Here is a 15,565-nt window from a genome sequence, read left to right on the forward strand (position 1 = left end):
ATATATATATATATATATATATATATATATATATATATATATATATATATAGTAGGAGGTGTCTTCTCAATGAGACTAATTATTATACCTCCTGGCACTTGCCCGGGATAGAGTCCTCCTGATCCAGGTACAGCACCTGGGACACCACCCACACCACCGTAAACTGGAACGGCTCCACCTGTGTATCAGAGAAAAGACTTCAGTCAAACACAAACTGCATTTATTATGTATCATGTATATTATTTTTATTATTATCATTATTATTACTAGTGCAGTGACCCATTCACACATCATGCTCTCCCACTCTTCACCCCCCCCTCCTCCCCCTGCTTGCAGCGCTCCCCCCAACTGGTTGAATTTCATGAAATCCAGCACTGCACTTTCTCAGGTCACCAGCAGTGCACCCGCCAAGTTTGAAGTTGATCAGACAAACGGTTCTTGAGATTCTTGTGTTGCCAATACGTGGAGCTACGACTATGCCTGAGTTTGAAGTCGATCCGATGAACGGTTCTCGAGATGTGTGAAGGACAGACATACACACAGACTGTCAGACAGACAGACTATCTGTCCGTTCTGCCTTTATTAGATTTATTGTTATTAATTATTATATTATTATTGTTGTTATTATTATTATTAGAAGTATTAGTATTATTGTTGTTGTTATCATTGTTATTATCGTTTTATTATATTATTATTATTATTATGTGTGGTACCATATTTGGCAGCTTTAGCCTGAGCAGGTGAGATGCCTCCTGGCCACACTCCTGCAGGAAGTGAAAAATGAGGACATTAGCACACCTATATTTAGTTATGAAACCTACCTATTTAGGTTATGAAAGCATATCATTCTGTTTCAACCGAAAACAAAAAACAGACGCATCACAACATGAATATATATATATTTAATAATAATAACAATAAAACTAATTATTATACCTCCTGGCACTTGCCCGGGATAAAGTCCTCCTGTTCCAGCACCTGGAACACCACCCACACCACCAAAACCTGGAACAGCTCCACCTGTGTATCAGAGAAGAGACTTCAGTCAAACACACAGTGTTGCACAACTCATGTATCTATCTCTTATTATTATTATTATTATTATTATTATTATTATTATTATTATTACTAGTGCAGTGCCCGTTCCCCTTCCCCCATTCACACATCATGCTCTCCCACTCTTCACCCCCCCTCCTCCCCCTGCTTGCAGCGCTCCCCCCCAACTGGTCGAATTTCATTAAATCTGGCACTACACTTTCTCAAGTCCCCAGCAGTGCACCCGCCAAGTTTGAAGTCGATCTTTTTGTGATGTCAATAGGTGGCGCTACGACTATGCGTGAGTTTGAAGTTGATCTGATGAACGGTTCTTGAGATATGTGAAGGACAGACATACATATAGACAGACAGATAGTCTGTCTGTCTGTTTGACAGATGGTTCTGCCTTTATTAGATTTATTATTATTATTATTAATTATTATTATTATTATTATTATCATATTATTATTAATTATTATTGGTAGTAGTAGTAGTATTGTTGTTGTTGTTGTTGTTATTATCGTGTATTATTATTATTACTATTATTATTAGTAGTATCATCATGTGTGTGGTACCATATTTGGCAGCTTTAGCCTGAGCAGGTGAGATGCCTCCTGGCCACACTCCTGCTCCTGCAGGAAGTGAAAAATGAGGACATTAGCGCACCTATATTTTAGTTGTGAAACCTACCTATTTAAGTTATGAAAGCATATCATTCTGTTTCAACCGAAAACAAAAAACAGACGCATCACAACATGAATATATACATTTTTAATAATAGGAGATGTCTTCTCAACAATGAGACTAATTATTATACCTCCTGGCACTTGCCCAGGATAGAGTCCTCCTGTTCCGGGTACAGCACCTGGGACACCACCCACACCTGGAACAGCTCCACCTGTGTATCAGAGAAGACACAAATTCAGTCAAACACAAACTGCATTTACGCTGCACAACTCATGTATCTTATTTTTTGGTGACAGACAGTCTATCTGTCTGTTTGACAGACGGTTCTGCCATTATTAGATTTATTATTATTATTATTTATTATTATTATATTATTAATTGTTATTATTATTAGTAGTAGTAGTATTATTGTTGTTATTACCATTGTTATTATCGTTTTATTATAATTTCTTATTTAATTTTTATTATTATTATTATTATATTATTATTATTATTATTATTATTATTATTATTATTATTATTATTATTATTATGTGTGGTACCATATTTGGCAGCTTTAGCTTGAGCAGGTGAGAGGCCTCCTGGGCCCACTCCTGCAGAAAGTGGAAAAATAGGACATTAGCACATTATTTTGTGTTCTTTGTATGTTTCTACTCCACACCACTATAGTACATTAGTAAAATGCCCACCAGTTCCAATGGGATACCCAGGCTGAGACCCAGTGCCACCTTGTCCTCCTGGAAGTCCAGTTCCGCCAGCACCAAAGCCTCCGTACCCTGAAACATTGTGATGGGACACATTCAGTAATTAACCCCGACATCCCTTGATGCTGTGGTTGTGCCAAATCAATGCAAAAGAAAATGTGGAAAAACTGTTTGTACCAAAGGGAAGTTTGCCACCACCAGGTTTTTGACCATATGCACCTGAGTAGAAAATTAGAGAGAAAACAACAACAACAACACTCAGTGTGGAATGATGAGACAGAATAATGGTTCTGTGAATACACCAACATGTGCACGCACGCACACATATACAAAGGCACAAACTACTTTAATGAAGTCTAAAGGCCCAATTATGCTCAACGTTAAATAAGGATACACATACGGATGGAGCTTCCTGTCCATATCCTGCATTCATGTTGTGCGTAATTCTGCACATTTTCTGAAAGCTTACGCATACAGATGAAATGGAGCAGTACCACACACACACACACACTCACACTCACACATTTGACTCACTACTGCCCACTATTGGATGTATTGCTTAACATGATACCAACGCATAGCGAGCTCATTTATGCAAAATTTTCGTCCGAAAATAAATGCATCCATTTCAAACGATGTAACCATCACTGCCCACTAGTGTTAATTTTGTCGGCTATTTTTTAATTTAGTCTTAGTCTTGTCCCGTGTTAAATGTCCTTGTTAGTCTTTGTCATATTTAGTCAACCTCATCCTGTTTTTATTTAGTCAAGTTGTAGTTGACTAAAAGTTTGAGCATTTTAGTCTCAGCTTAGTCAAATAAAACCATAAGTATTTTAGTCTAGTTTTAGTCAACGAAAACTGTTCACATTTTAGTCTAGTTTTAGTCAATGAAAACTGTTGAATCTGCTGCTGCGCTTGCACTAGTAATGGTATTTCGAAGCAGTGTTGGCAACTCTTTCCCAGGGAAAGAACCTAATGCTGACCCTGTCCGCCCGGGCCAGTGATGGCATACGGCGGTAGCAACGACAAGTGTACCGTATTTACAGTCCCTGCTCAGCCTGCAGCTGAGGGGAGAATGGAGGGAGGCTGGTTGTGCTGTGTGGAAAGCACTCAGACTTCTCTGGATATAATGGAGACAAGCAAGTCGCTGTACATTTTGGGAACACAATGCCTCATTGCCTCATACACATAGATAAGACCCGTAGCTAAGACTGGGTGGGTTCTGTTGTAACTACTGCAAATGTTTTTAAGACAGCTAAATGTCAGCTAGATCTATGATGCTGCAGCACAGGAACCTGAACTGCTGCATTGAGGGGGGGAAACAGTCTATTTTAAATTTAGTCGTAGTCTTAGTCCTGTGTCAAATGTCCTTGTTAGTTTTTATCATATTTAGTCAACCTCATCGTCTTTTTGTTTAGTCAAGTTTTAGTCGACTGGGGGGTACGGTGGCTAAAAAGTGGTCGACTAAAAGTTTGAGTATTTTAGTCTCGTCTTAGTCAATGAAACTAAAAGTCTGAACATTTTAGTCTCGTCTTAGTCTTGGGGAAAAAGGTAGCCGACTAACATTTTTCGTTGACGAAATTAACACTACTGCCCACATACTTCCATGCGTCTTTCACATTGGTATCATGTTAAGCAATACATCCACTGGTGGGCAGTGGAGAGTCAAATGTGTGAGTGTGTGTGACATGTGGTACTGCTCCGTTTCATCCGTATCCGTAAGCTTTCAGAAAACGTGCAGAATTACGCACAAAATGAACGAGTACAGACAGAAAGGTCCATCCATATGTCTATCCGTATTTAACATTGAGCAATTGGGACTTAAAGCAGCAGAGCCGATTCAACAAGAGTTATTATATATACTATAGTAAATTGTTCATATTTCACATGTGACATGTAACATGTACATGTTAATAACTGTGTTAGTAAGTGCAAGTAAGGTTTGAGCATAGTAGGTTAATGCTAGAGCAGGATGATGTAGGATGATGATGTAGGATGATGCAGGATGAACAGCTAGGTTTGCTGCTCATCAAATAGCAATGATTTTTTATTTTTTTATAACCAAATTATCAGCATGCAGTATTGGCCATGTTTAGACGGTCATACTCACATTCTAATGTGCACAACGTTCTTTATTAGTACAGGTTTTCAAAGGTTTAAGTCACCGATAATTCATGTTCAACCCATATACTGTATGTATACAGTATAGTATACTATATATAGTGGAGGGGAAGGCCAAAGCAATCTTCATTCTGCAGGGTAGTGTGCATGGCACCCTTCCCTGCAAGAAACACTTAATAAATAATCGATTTTTATGGTTTTGTAAACCCGGTCTGCTTCTTATTAATGGAAATGTGCAGAACCCTGATCGGATTGGATGAGTTGGCAAGCTTACTACTTCATAGCAAGTTTTACTAGTCACATTGCTATGGGATTCTTCTCTAAATTCTCTACAAAGCAGCCAATGGGGGTTCTGAGTTCCGAGTTTGAGGCCATCACAAAGTGGATGAGTGGAACAAAATGAAATGAACAAATTGGTTCATCCTTTCTGGGGCCCCAAAAACAGATCTCCCTCCCCCCATTGAAACATAGCCAGTATTGAACCCACCATACACAACCTTAGGGGTGTACCCATAGATGTGCCCCTTGGTCAGGCAATAAGTGGAGTAAAACTTTCTGTACACTGGAGAAAAAAGAACTACAACACCAACAGCGGTCAAGAGTAGTGGGCATCAGGATATCAGTCAAAACAAGGATGCACCACCTGGCTGCTAGATTCAGATCACATACCTTGCACTTTAGGTGATTTGAGAGGGTATCCATGGAACACTCCTGGCTGCATTGGTCCACCATACCGTCCAGCTCCTGAGTACAAGAAAGTTTGAATCATGATCAGCCAATACCAGCGAGATACAAAATAATACGAATGAATGTGTTTGTAATACTGCAATAATCAAGAAAGCTACCAGCTCCCGGTCCTGTCTGGCCTCCTCCTCCTGGTACTGTGTAATAGAAATCATATCAGCCAATCAGGCACAAACAGATGAAGCAAGTTCACTGTTATTAAGGCAGATGAATGCAGATACTACAAGTGCCATTCAACACCCAAGAAAGAACTAGCAGCCAACACTCATGCACTGAAGATATGTGAGGTCTTACATGACTTGGGATTCAGGCCAGTTCCAATGGGCACCCCAGGCAGAACTCCACGGCCACCAAAGCCTAAAGGAGCCATAAGCATAAGGAAACTGCCGCAGTTAAACGACTGTACAGTGCAATGAATGAAAAGTACAAAGACAGTCAATGGTTTGCACAACCAGAGGTAATTCACATATGGTGAAAGACCTATTGACAGAATGTGTGACTGAGACCCTTCTGTGGAAGAGACACACCTTGTCCTGGCACCACACCACCTTGGTAGAGTCCAGGCACACCCACACCTGCCACAGCCAATGAGAGGACAGCACTTCATTTTTGCATCTACAGTGTTTGTCAATGTAAGCGATATGTGGACATAAATGATTCATGCATGCATGACAGCGATCTGCTTTAAATAGGCACTCCTGTCTTCTGCATACCACTTTTTATAATAACCTGCGACTAGGAAAATTCTGTTATGTGTGAATACTGATGAAGAGAAAAAAATACTGATGGAGAGAAGAAGAACAAGAAGAAGAAAGCTTATTGCACCTACCCAATAGACTGTTAGTTGATTATTATTTTTGACTCTACACAAACCTGGCACCAAACCTTTAGCAGCTTTCTTTGCACTCTTGGCACCAGCAGCGCCCCCTCCTGGAAGACCTGTCTGTGGAAGAACAGGCACTGAAAGAGAGATGTTTAAGTTAGGGTTAGTCTAACACATGGGATGGAGATAACATCAGTCTAACTTTAAACAGACCACTCTGTAAAAATAAAAAAATAAATTACAAAATGGGCAGAATGATGTGTGTGTGTGTGTGTGTGTGTGTGTGTGTGTGTGTGTGTGTGTGTGTGTGTGTGTGTGTGTGCGTGCGTGTGTGTGTGTGTGTGTGTGTGTGTGTGTACGCGCATGCGTGCGCGTGTGTCTTGCCTCCAGCAGGCACTGCAGCACCAGTCCCTGCCCCTCCAGGTCCTGCTCCTGCCCCGAGGACAGTTCCTCCAGCCCCTGTGCCCAAGCAAAGTGCTCAGATTATGTATATGAAAATAATCTAAGACTTGTGGTGAAATACATGCCATGATCACATCTGTGGATATAACCAAAACCCTGCAGTGAGAGTACAGTAGCTGTAGTTCCCATGACCACTAGAGGGCCCTGTGCCATTAGAAAAGTAGTAATGTGAAGGTTTTGGTGCCAGACCTGACCTTGCACAGGGAGCCAGATCCCTCGGGCTGACCAGTGGTATTGGGACCAGCTAATCTGGCCTCACTAGCTTGTCATCGGCCCTATGATCAAAAGCAACATGGCTGACTTTTAATCTAATCAGGAGAGACGGCCAGTATGCATGGCATTTGCCTTGCCTCATCAAATGCTTAATTTCGTTGGCGATCCCTTCGTGCAGGAAATAAGCTGTCAGGTTCACTTGCAGGGGAGCTTGGCAACTGGATAAAACACACTGGTTTATTTGTTTCAAATTCCTTTTTAATCTTAAATTCCAAACTTTGCCGAACAGACATTGCGCACCGCCTGTAAATATGTGGCCTGAGAGATTTGGCGGGGGGAATTTCTGGCAGGAGAATGTTTTGTTTTAGCTGTGTTTTTTCAAATGGATGGATTGTTATTTTGAAAGGTTTTGTCATTTGCTAACCAATACTTAAGAGTAGGCTTTTTGCCATGGTACAGTGTTTGGCCTTCTTTGACTTCATGCTTAATCAACCTGCCTAATTAAATAAATAAATTAAATAAATCAAATAAATCAAATGCACACACACGCGCGCGCGCACGCGCACACACACACACACACACACACACACACACACACACACACACACACACACACACACACACACACACACGCGCGCTTTGAGGTCATGCCGGGCTTTACTGAAGTTCAAGCTCCACGAGGCCTTCACGTACATGATAAAAATGCACATTTGCTTGCCAACCTGCATTTTTCATGCTGAGTTAAGATTAATGTGAAACATTCGTTTTGGCTTTCTCATAACATACAAGCATGCAGATCTATCAAAGACTTAGAAGGCTTTGTGTCAGGATTCAGCACGCTTCATGTGTCTAGTCTGTCAACAAGCCGAGAATCAGCTTACCTCCTTGAGGAACTCCTCCTGCACCTGTGAATAGGACAACCACAGTTAACACGACACACCTACAACATCTGATGCATAATATTCCACAGTTTTATGAAAATAGATGAGCAGCCTACCGTACTCTTGTTCACAGTAAAAAGCAAGATTAAAAAGACGACCACGAAAGACCATCAGAATAGTATTTTCCCATATTACTGTTTCTACCCCACTTCCTTGGTGACACAACAGCAACACATTTACATGGTGTGACAATATACTTGAACCAAATGTTCTGTATATCTGGCCAGTTTAGAGTCTGATCGCTTACCTAGACCCGGCTGGAGACCACCACCATAGCCTGAGAGATACAACAGTGAACATAGTGGTGTCACACTTGTGTGGATGATAAACTGATTAAAATGTATTTTTTTTTAAACCAGTCTGGTGCTCATACAGGTAACCTACTCGGTGAACTGAGAGAAATGATACAAGTGGTAGTTACTGACTAGTAAACTGAAATGATATGATGATTATAATAACAATAATAATAATATCTGAATTATGAGAGCACATGTTTCAAATCTCAATCTAATTAAAACAAAAAAGTTTATCTATGTGGCCCCATGAATGTCATATGGCCATGTGATTTATTTGACATTTTCTCATGTTTGTTTTTATTTCAGATCAGCCAAAGATGTCTGCTTTTTGCGCTTGCACCGCGGTTTGCACGCCTTAATGCGTGCCTTATGCTATCTTCCCTGCCTCTTATGAGATCATCCGATTCACACAAGTGTCAATTTGCGTTCCCGGCACGATACCATCCAGTTTTGCGCCGGGATCTGTGCGCAAATGCAGGTACTGTATGGGCGTGTCCCCAGCCAAACCAGGCGTGTCCCCGCAGAATGTTTGCCTTCTGCTAGCGTCAGCATGCGCGCAAATCTTTGTGCTAAGAGGTCTGAAAAGCAGCTCTAAAGCAGCTCTTAGTGCTAAAAAAAGGCCCCGCTGCCATGAGTGCACCAGTATGTTGCTGGCATCGCGATCTGATTTCCCAGAAAATGTAAACATTTCTCTGATTGGATACAAATTTGGCGTCGACCTCCCACTATCCAATCAGAGAAATGTAGACATTTTCTGGGAAACGGAAGGTCAGATCGCGATGCCTCTTAAAGGCTATATGTATTTTTTCACCCTGAATCCAACGCCACCATCCGTGAGTCTCTACGAGTTAAGGTTTGCGGAGATACGTCCGCCCTGCATGCAGGGCTACAGGAGAGAGATAGGGGACAGTGGGGTGTTGAGGGTTTCAAGTCACTGACCAAACCTCTATTTCAGTGATTGCTGTCAGAATATAGAGCCATTTAACACTTATTTTGAACACAAAAACATCGCTGAATGCACCTTTAAGCACGCCCCCATTTTGCGGTGCGCTCGGCGCTAAACACACGCAAGCGTTAAATTACCGCTTTTACGATGATAGGGCCCATTATCTGCTATCTGCTGTACCTTTTCTGGCAGCCTTCTGTGCAGCAGCTGCACTTCCTGGTAAAAAGCCCCCTGCTCCTCCTCCATATCCTCCATATCCTCCATATCCACCGTATCCACCTCAATGAGACAAAGGGGACAAGGATGAGCGACAGATAATTGTACTGGCTTCAAGTGTAAGTCTTTACTTGAGAGACATTTTATATATTTGGTGTGAAACCTCTCAGCCGATCATGTCTTCTCAACACTGAGACTAATTATTATACCTCCTGGCACTTGCCCGCGATAAAGTCCTCCTGTTCCAGCACCTGGAACACCACCCACACCACCAAAACCTGGAACAGCTCCACCTGTGTATCAGAGAAGAGACTTCAGTCAAACACACATTTATGTTGCACAACTCATGTATCTATCTCTTTATATCTTTATTATTATTATTATTATTATTATTATTATTATTATTATTATTACTATATTATGTTGTTTTTGTCATTGTTGTTCTTGTTCTTATTATTATTATTATTATTAGTAGTAGTAGTATTAGTATTATTATTTGTGTGGTACCATATTTGGCAGCTTTAGCCTGAGCAAGTGAGATGCCTCCTCGTCCCACTCCTGCAGAAATTGAAAAATTAGGACATTACCACTCCTATTTTATGAAACCAATCTATTTAAGTTATGAAAGCATGATAAGATAGCATTCTGTTCCAACCGAAAACATTTATGTATGTATGTATGTATGTATGTATGTATGTATGTATGTATTTATTTATTTATTTATTTAATAATAGGAGACACTTTCATGTGAAACCACAGCAGAACATGTCTTCTCCACAATGGGACTAATTATTATACCTCCTGGCACTTGCCCGGGATAGAGTCCTCCTGTTACGGGTATAGCACCTGGGACACCACCCACACCACCAACACCACCGTAACCTGGAACAGCTCCACCTGTGTATCAGAGAAGAGACTTCAGTCAAACACACATTTATGTTGCACAACTCATGTATCTATCTCTTATTATTATTATTATTATTGTTGTTGTTGTTGTTGTTGTTGTTGTTGTTGTTGTTGTTGTTGTTGTTGTTGTTGTTGTTATTATTATTGTTAGTATTATTATTATATTATGTTGTTATTGTCATTGTTGTTCTTGTTATTATCATTATTATTATTATTATTATTATTATTATTGTGTGGTACCATATTTGGCAGCTTTAGCCTGAGCAAGTGAGATGCCTCCTCGTCCCACTCCTGCAGAAATTGAAAAATTAGGACATTACCACTCCTATTTTATGAAACCAATCTATTTAAGTTATGAAAGCATAATAAGATAGCATTCTGTTCCAACCGAAAACATGTATGTATGTATGTATGTATGTATGTATGTATGTATGTATGTATGTATTTATTTATTTATTTATTTATTTATTTATTTATTTATTTATTTAATAATAGGAGACACTTTCATGTGAAACCACAGCAGAACATGTCTTCTCCACAATGAGACTAATTATTATACCTCCTGGCACTTGCCCGGGATAAAGTCCTCCTGTTCCAGCACCTGGAACACCACCCACACCACCAAAACCTGGAACAGCTCCACCTGTGTATCAGAGAAGAGACTTCAGTCAAACACACAGTGCATTTATGTTGCACAACTCATGTATCTATCCCTTATTATTATTATTATTATTATTATTATTATTATTATTATTATTATTATTATTATTATTATTATTATTACTAGTGCAGTGCCCATTCCCCTTCCCCCATTCACACATCATGCTCTCCCACTCTTCACCCCCCATCCTCCCCCTGCTTGCAGCGCTCTCCCCCAACTGGTCGAATTTCATTAAATCTGGCACTACACTTTCTCAAGTCCCCAGCAGTGCACCCGCCAAGTTTGAAGTCGATCTTTTTGTGATGTCAATAGGTGGCGCCTATTTTTTTATTTATTATTTATTTAATAATAGGAGATAATAAGAGACACTTTCATGTGAAACCACAGCAGAACATGTCTTCTCAACAATGAGACTAATTATTATACCTCCTGGCACTTGCCCGGGATAGAGTCCTCCTGTTCCAGGTACAGCACCTGGGACACCACCCACACCAACACCACCGTAACCTGGAACAGCTCCACCTGTGTATCAGAGAAGAGACTTCAGTCAAACACACACTGCATTTACGTTGCACAACTCATCCATCTATCTACATGTATTATTATGTATTATTATTATCATTATTATTCTTATTATTATTCTTATTATTATTCTTATTATACTATGTAGTTCTCGTTGTTATTCTTATTTGTGTTATTCTTATTATTATTCTTATTATGAGTGTGGTACCATATTTGGCAGCTTTAGCCTGAGCAAGTGAGATGCCTCCTCGTCCCACTCCTGCAGAAAGTGAAAAATTAGGACATTACCACTCCTATTTTATGAAACCTATCTATTTAAGTTATGAAAGCATGATAAGATAGCATTCTGTTCCAACCAAAAACATTTATTTATTTATTTACTATTTATTTAATAATAGGAGATAATAAGAGACACTTTCATGTGAAACCACAGCAGAACATGTCTTCTCAACAATGAGACTAATTATTATACCTCCTGGCACTTGCCCGGGATAAAGTCCTCCAGTTACGGGTATAGCACCTGGGACACCACCCACACCACCAACACCACCCAAACCTGGAACAACTCCACCTGTGTATCAGAGAAGAGACTTCAGTCAAACACAAACTGCATTTACATTGCACAACTCATGTATCTATCTTTTTTATTGTTATTATTATTATTATTATTACTATTATTATTATTATTAGGGGTCCAAGCACGAAGTGCGTGGATCCCTATTGTATCTGTTCCGTTTATTATTATTATTATTATTATTATTATTGTCATTACTGTATTAGTATTGTACTATGTTGTTGTCGTTCTTGTTATTATTATTATTATTATTATTATTATTATTATTATTATTATTATTATTATGAGTGTGGTACCATATTTGGCAGCTTTAGCCTGAGCAAGTGAGATGCCTCCTGCTCCCACTGCTGCAGAAAAAGCAAAATTAAGACATTACCACTCCTATTTTATGAAACCAATCTATTTAAGTTATGAAAGCATGATAAGATAGCATTCTGTTCCAACCAAAAACATTTATTTATTTATTTATTTATTTATTTAGTGGGCTGGTCTCTGCACTAGCGCCTCCTCTGGTCAGTCAGGGTGCCGGTTTTGGGGCAGAAGGGAACTGGTGGGAATAGCGTGATCCTCCCACGTGCTACGTCCTGCTGGTGAAACTCCCCACTGTCAGGTGAAAAAGAAGCGGCTGGCAAGTGCGCATGTGTCGGAGGAAGCATGGTGCTAGTCTACGGCTCTCCCAGCAGCCCATCTCATGAAATGCGTATGTATGACACGCGGTGTGTTTTCTCGTGGAATAGATACACGAGTTGGCGTGCAGTTTGGCGGCAGACTACGTTAACATAATCGCAACCACTAACCCACACCCTAACCCTTAACCTAACCCTGACCCTAAAAAAGAAAATGGGGGTAAAATTCAGGAAAAATTATAATAAAACAAATATGTATTTATTTATTTATTTAATAATAGGAGATAATAAGAGACACTTTCATGTGAAACCACAGCAGAACATGTCCTCCACAATGAGACTAATTATTATACCTCCTGGCACTTGCCCGGGATAGAGTCCTCCTGTTCCAGGTACAGCACCTGGGACACCACCAACACCACCGTAACCTGGAATCAGAGAAGAGACTTCAGTCAAACACAAACTGCATTTACGTTGCACAACTCATCTATCTATCTACATGTATTATTATGTATTATTATTATTATTATACTATGTAGTTCTCATTGTTATTCTTGTTATTTGTATTATTATTATTATTATTATTATTATTATTATTATTATTATTATTATTATTATTATTATTATGAGTGTGGTACCATATTTGGCAGCTTTAGCCTGAGCAAGTGAGATGCCTCCTGCTCCCACTCCTGCAGAAAATGCAAAATTAGGACATTAGCACTCCTATTTTATGAAACCTATCTATTTAAGTTATGAAAGCATGATAAGATAGCATTCTGTTCCAACCAAAAACATTTATTTATTTATTTATTCTGTGTCCTGGTCGCTGCATTAGCGCCTCCACTGGTCAGTCAGGGCGCCTGTTTGGGGCAGAAGGGAACTGGTGGGAATAGCATGATCCTCCCACGTGCTACGTCCTGCTGGTGAAACTCCCCACTGTCAGGTGAAAAAGAAGTGGCTGGCAACTGCGCATGTGTCGGAGGAAGCATGGTGCTAGTCTACGGCTCTCCTAGATCGGCAGAGAGGGTGGAGCAGTGAGGTGGGCAGCAGGGGGGAATTGGCCAAGTACAATCAGGAAGAAAATGGGGGTAAAATTCAGGGAAAAAGTAATAATAATACAAATATTTATTTGTTTATTTATTATTATTATTTAATATCACATAATAGGAGTTACTTTAATGTGAAACCACAGCAGAACATGTAATGATGTCTTGGACTATTTTCAATAATGAAGACTACTTAGCAGCTAACGCCCAGTTCAGGTCATATCACAGTGCACGCCCCCTTTCTTTGAGGTTGTATAACCCATTCATTGTTAGGCTCGCCTAACAATGATGCTCTGATGCTGTCTCCTCACCCATTCACAGTTTACCACACATGTGGCAATAACCAATCAGCCCAAGTTATTCCTTTCCAGCTGATCCCAATCACCTAATCAGCGTAGTATATCAGGGTCCATGTTTTACTCTGTTTGCTATGTGCTGTGTATGTGCCATGTGTCATTCTCAGTTGCTGATCATCATCGCTGAAGCAGTTGTTTTCGCCCCACCTCCTCCCCTGACCACCACCATCGTCATGACTCCTGATTGAAGAATTCCCTATGGGGGATTTCCTATCCTATTCTTCACTGACGACGCCCTCTCATCATCTCAGGAGAGTGTCATCATATCATGGAGTCATACGCCAAAATTAATTTGTTGTATCATTAAAGCTTGTTAAACTTTCTACTAGTCTCTCATTATTGAAATGCCAGGAGGAGGGATGATTAATCCTACTGACATTACATTGAAAATCAGGCACAGTGACCTAAAGTCACACTTATGTCGACGCGCACCTCCGGCTCCAGGTAAGTATCCACCTCCGGCTCCGGCTCCAGGTAAGTATCCACCTCCAGCTCCGGCTCCAGCTCCAGGTAAGTATCCACCTCCTCCCAGGCCACCAGCGCCTTGACCACCAACTCCCAGATTCCCATACCCTGGATAGAAGAAGAAAAGGACAGACAGGCAGAGAGAGAGAGATAATTACCGGACCCTAAAAGGGGGAAAGAAGAGTGAAAGCAAAGATCCTGTCCTCAAGCCCCGTTTTTTTCTTCAAAGTGCCTATGATGACTTCCTAGTGCCTAATTCCGCCTTCAGATAGAATCACTCAGATATATAGCCTACATAATATAGACAGATATGGTACAATCTCATGTAACAGCGACTAGTGCTCTGTCAAACTGCCGTTATGGCCTACAAGGTCACTACATCTATCATTTCTCTTCTTGTACATAAAGTAAGTTCCATACAGAAGACAATCATCCAAACCTACAATCATGCAAAATCTGACAGGATATTACCATTAGTTCATGATTTGACATCAGAATATCATGTTTATTATATTTCTGGGCAGGACAGAGCGGTGAGCGGCAACCCATAGGAAAGAGGAGAAATTTTCACCAAGTTACTGCAAACTGAAGGTAGCAGATATGTGTGCTTACTTAAGCTCCCTTTAAGTGAAAACACATTCGTGTTTCCAGTGCCAAGAAATGTACCTTGGCGACTGGGAAAGGAGCTGATCCCTACTGATTGGAAAACACAGCAGTCTAAAAACAGTGCCCAGGTGGTGATGCCATATTCTAAACACTGGAGGGAGCAATCTGTTCTCTCTGTGACCAGAGCCCTGAGCTAATCCACGGCCGGCAACAGCTTTTGGCATGTCGTCGGAATATCCACAAGAAGAAAAACGTCTCCTTCCCATATGGTAGTTACGCGTGAATAAAGTCATATCCCAGCTTGGGTTTCTGCTCGCTGACAAGAAGGAAGAATGCGGGAAGAGGGGAAGGGGAGGGAAGAGGGGAAGGGGAGGGAAGAGGGGGGGGGGAGAGGAATGACGTGGAGTGCACTGTTCACCACCTGCATCTTTTTCAACATCTTTCGTGGATTGGAGGAGACTGAAACAAACTTACAATAGGACCTGCTGCAAATGGGCATGTGGGGCCTGTTGTTACTACAATGTTCAGAACATTCCTCCAGTATTAAAGTTAATTTGTGCTTTGATTCAGCTATAAATCACATGTTGAATATATCCAAGAGCCAAAATGCAATCA

The 15,565-nt window shown here is 40.5% G+C and overlaps 1 protein-coding gene across 1 annotated transcript in view; it reads right to left on the reverse strand.

Annotated features, from left to right (window-relative positions):
• Positions 1-15,565, reverse strand: part of elna (elastin a) — a gene marked incomplete at its 5' end in the record, with an annotated part of 89,912 nt that overhangs the window by 42,149 nt on the left and 32,198 nt on the right. Inside the window, 28 exons of the mRNA XM_083636597.1 lie at positions 89-178; positions 714-764; positions 937-1,020; positions 1,611-1,667; positions 1,853-1,933; positions 2,265-2,315; positions 2,412-2,498; positions 2,604-2,645; positions 5,217-5,291; positions 5,393-5,428; positions 5,586-5,648; positions 5,819-5,866; positions 6,165-6,251; positions 6,499-6,573; positions 7,671-7,694; positions 7,978-8,007; positions 9,153-9,251; positions 9,398-9,481; positions 9,696-9,746; positions 9,987-10,085; positions 10,335-10,385; positions 10,654-10,737; positions 11,182-11,277; positions 11,486-11,536; positions 11,750-11,848; positions 12,831-12,905; positions 13,116-13,166; positions 14,312-14,452. Coding sequence (XP_083492723.1) covers positions 89-178; positions 714-764; positions 937-1,020; positions 1,611-1,667; positions 1,853-1,933; positions 2,265-2,315; positions 2,412-2,498; positions 2,604-2,645; positions 5,217-5,291; positions 5,393-5,428; positions 5,586-5,648; positions 5,819-5,866; positions 6,165-6,251; positions 6,499-6,573; positions 7,671-7,694; positions 7,978-8,007; positions 9,153-9,251; positions 9,398-9,481; positions 9,696-9,746; positions 9,987-10,085; positions 10,335-10,385; positions 10,654-10,737; positions 11,182-11,277; positions 11,486-11,536; positions 11,750-11,848; positions 12,831-12,905; positions 13,116-13,166; positions 14,312-14,452 — 1,962 coding nt within the window. The remainder of the gene's footprint in view (positions 1-88; positions 179-713; positions 765-936; positions 1,021-1,610; positions 1,668-1,852; positions 1,934-2,264; positions 2,316-2,411; positions 2,499-2,603; positions 2,646-5,216; positions 5,292-5,392; positions 5,429-5,585; positions 5,649-5,818; positions 5,867-6,164; positions 6,252-6,498; positions 6,574-7,670; positions 7,695-7,977; positions 8,008-9,152; positions 9,252-9,397; positions 9,482-9,695; positions 9,747-9,986; positions 10,086-10,334; positions 10,386-10,653; positions 10,738-11,181; positions 11,278-11,485; positions 11,537-11,749; positions 11,849-12,830; positions 12,906-13,115; positions 13,167-14,311; positions 14,453-15,565) is intronic.

This window comes from Poromitra crassiceps (assembly GCF_964638095.1).
Source record: "Poromitra crassiceps genome assembly, chromosome: 5".
Taxonomy (NCBI): domain Eukaryota; kingdom Metazoa; phylum Chordata; class Actinopteri; order Beryciformes; family Melamphaidae; genus Poromitra; species Poromitra crassiceps.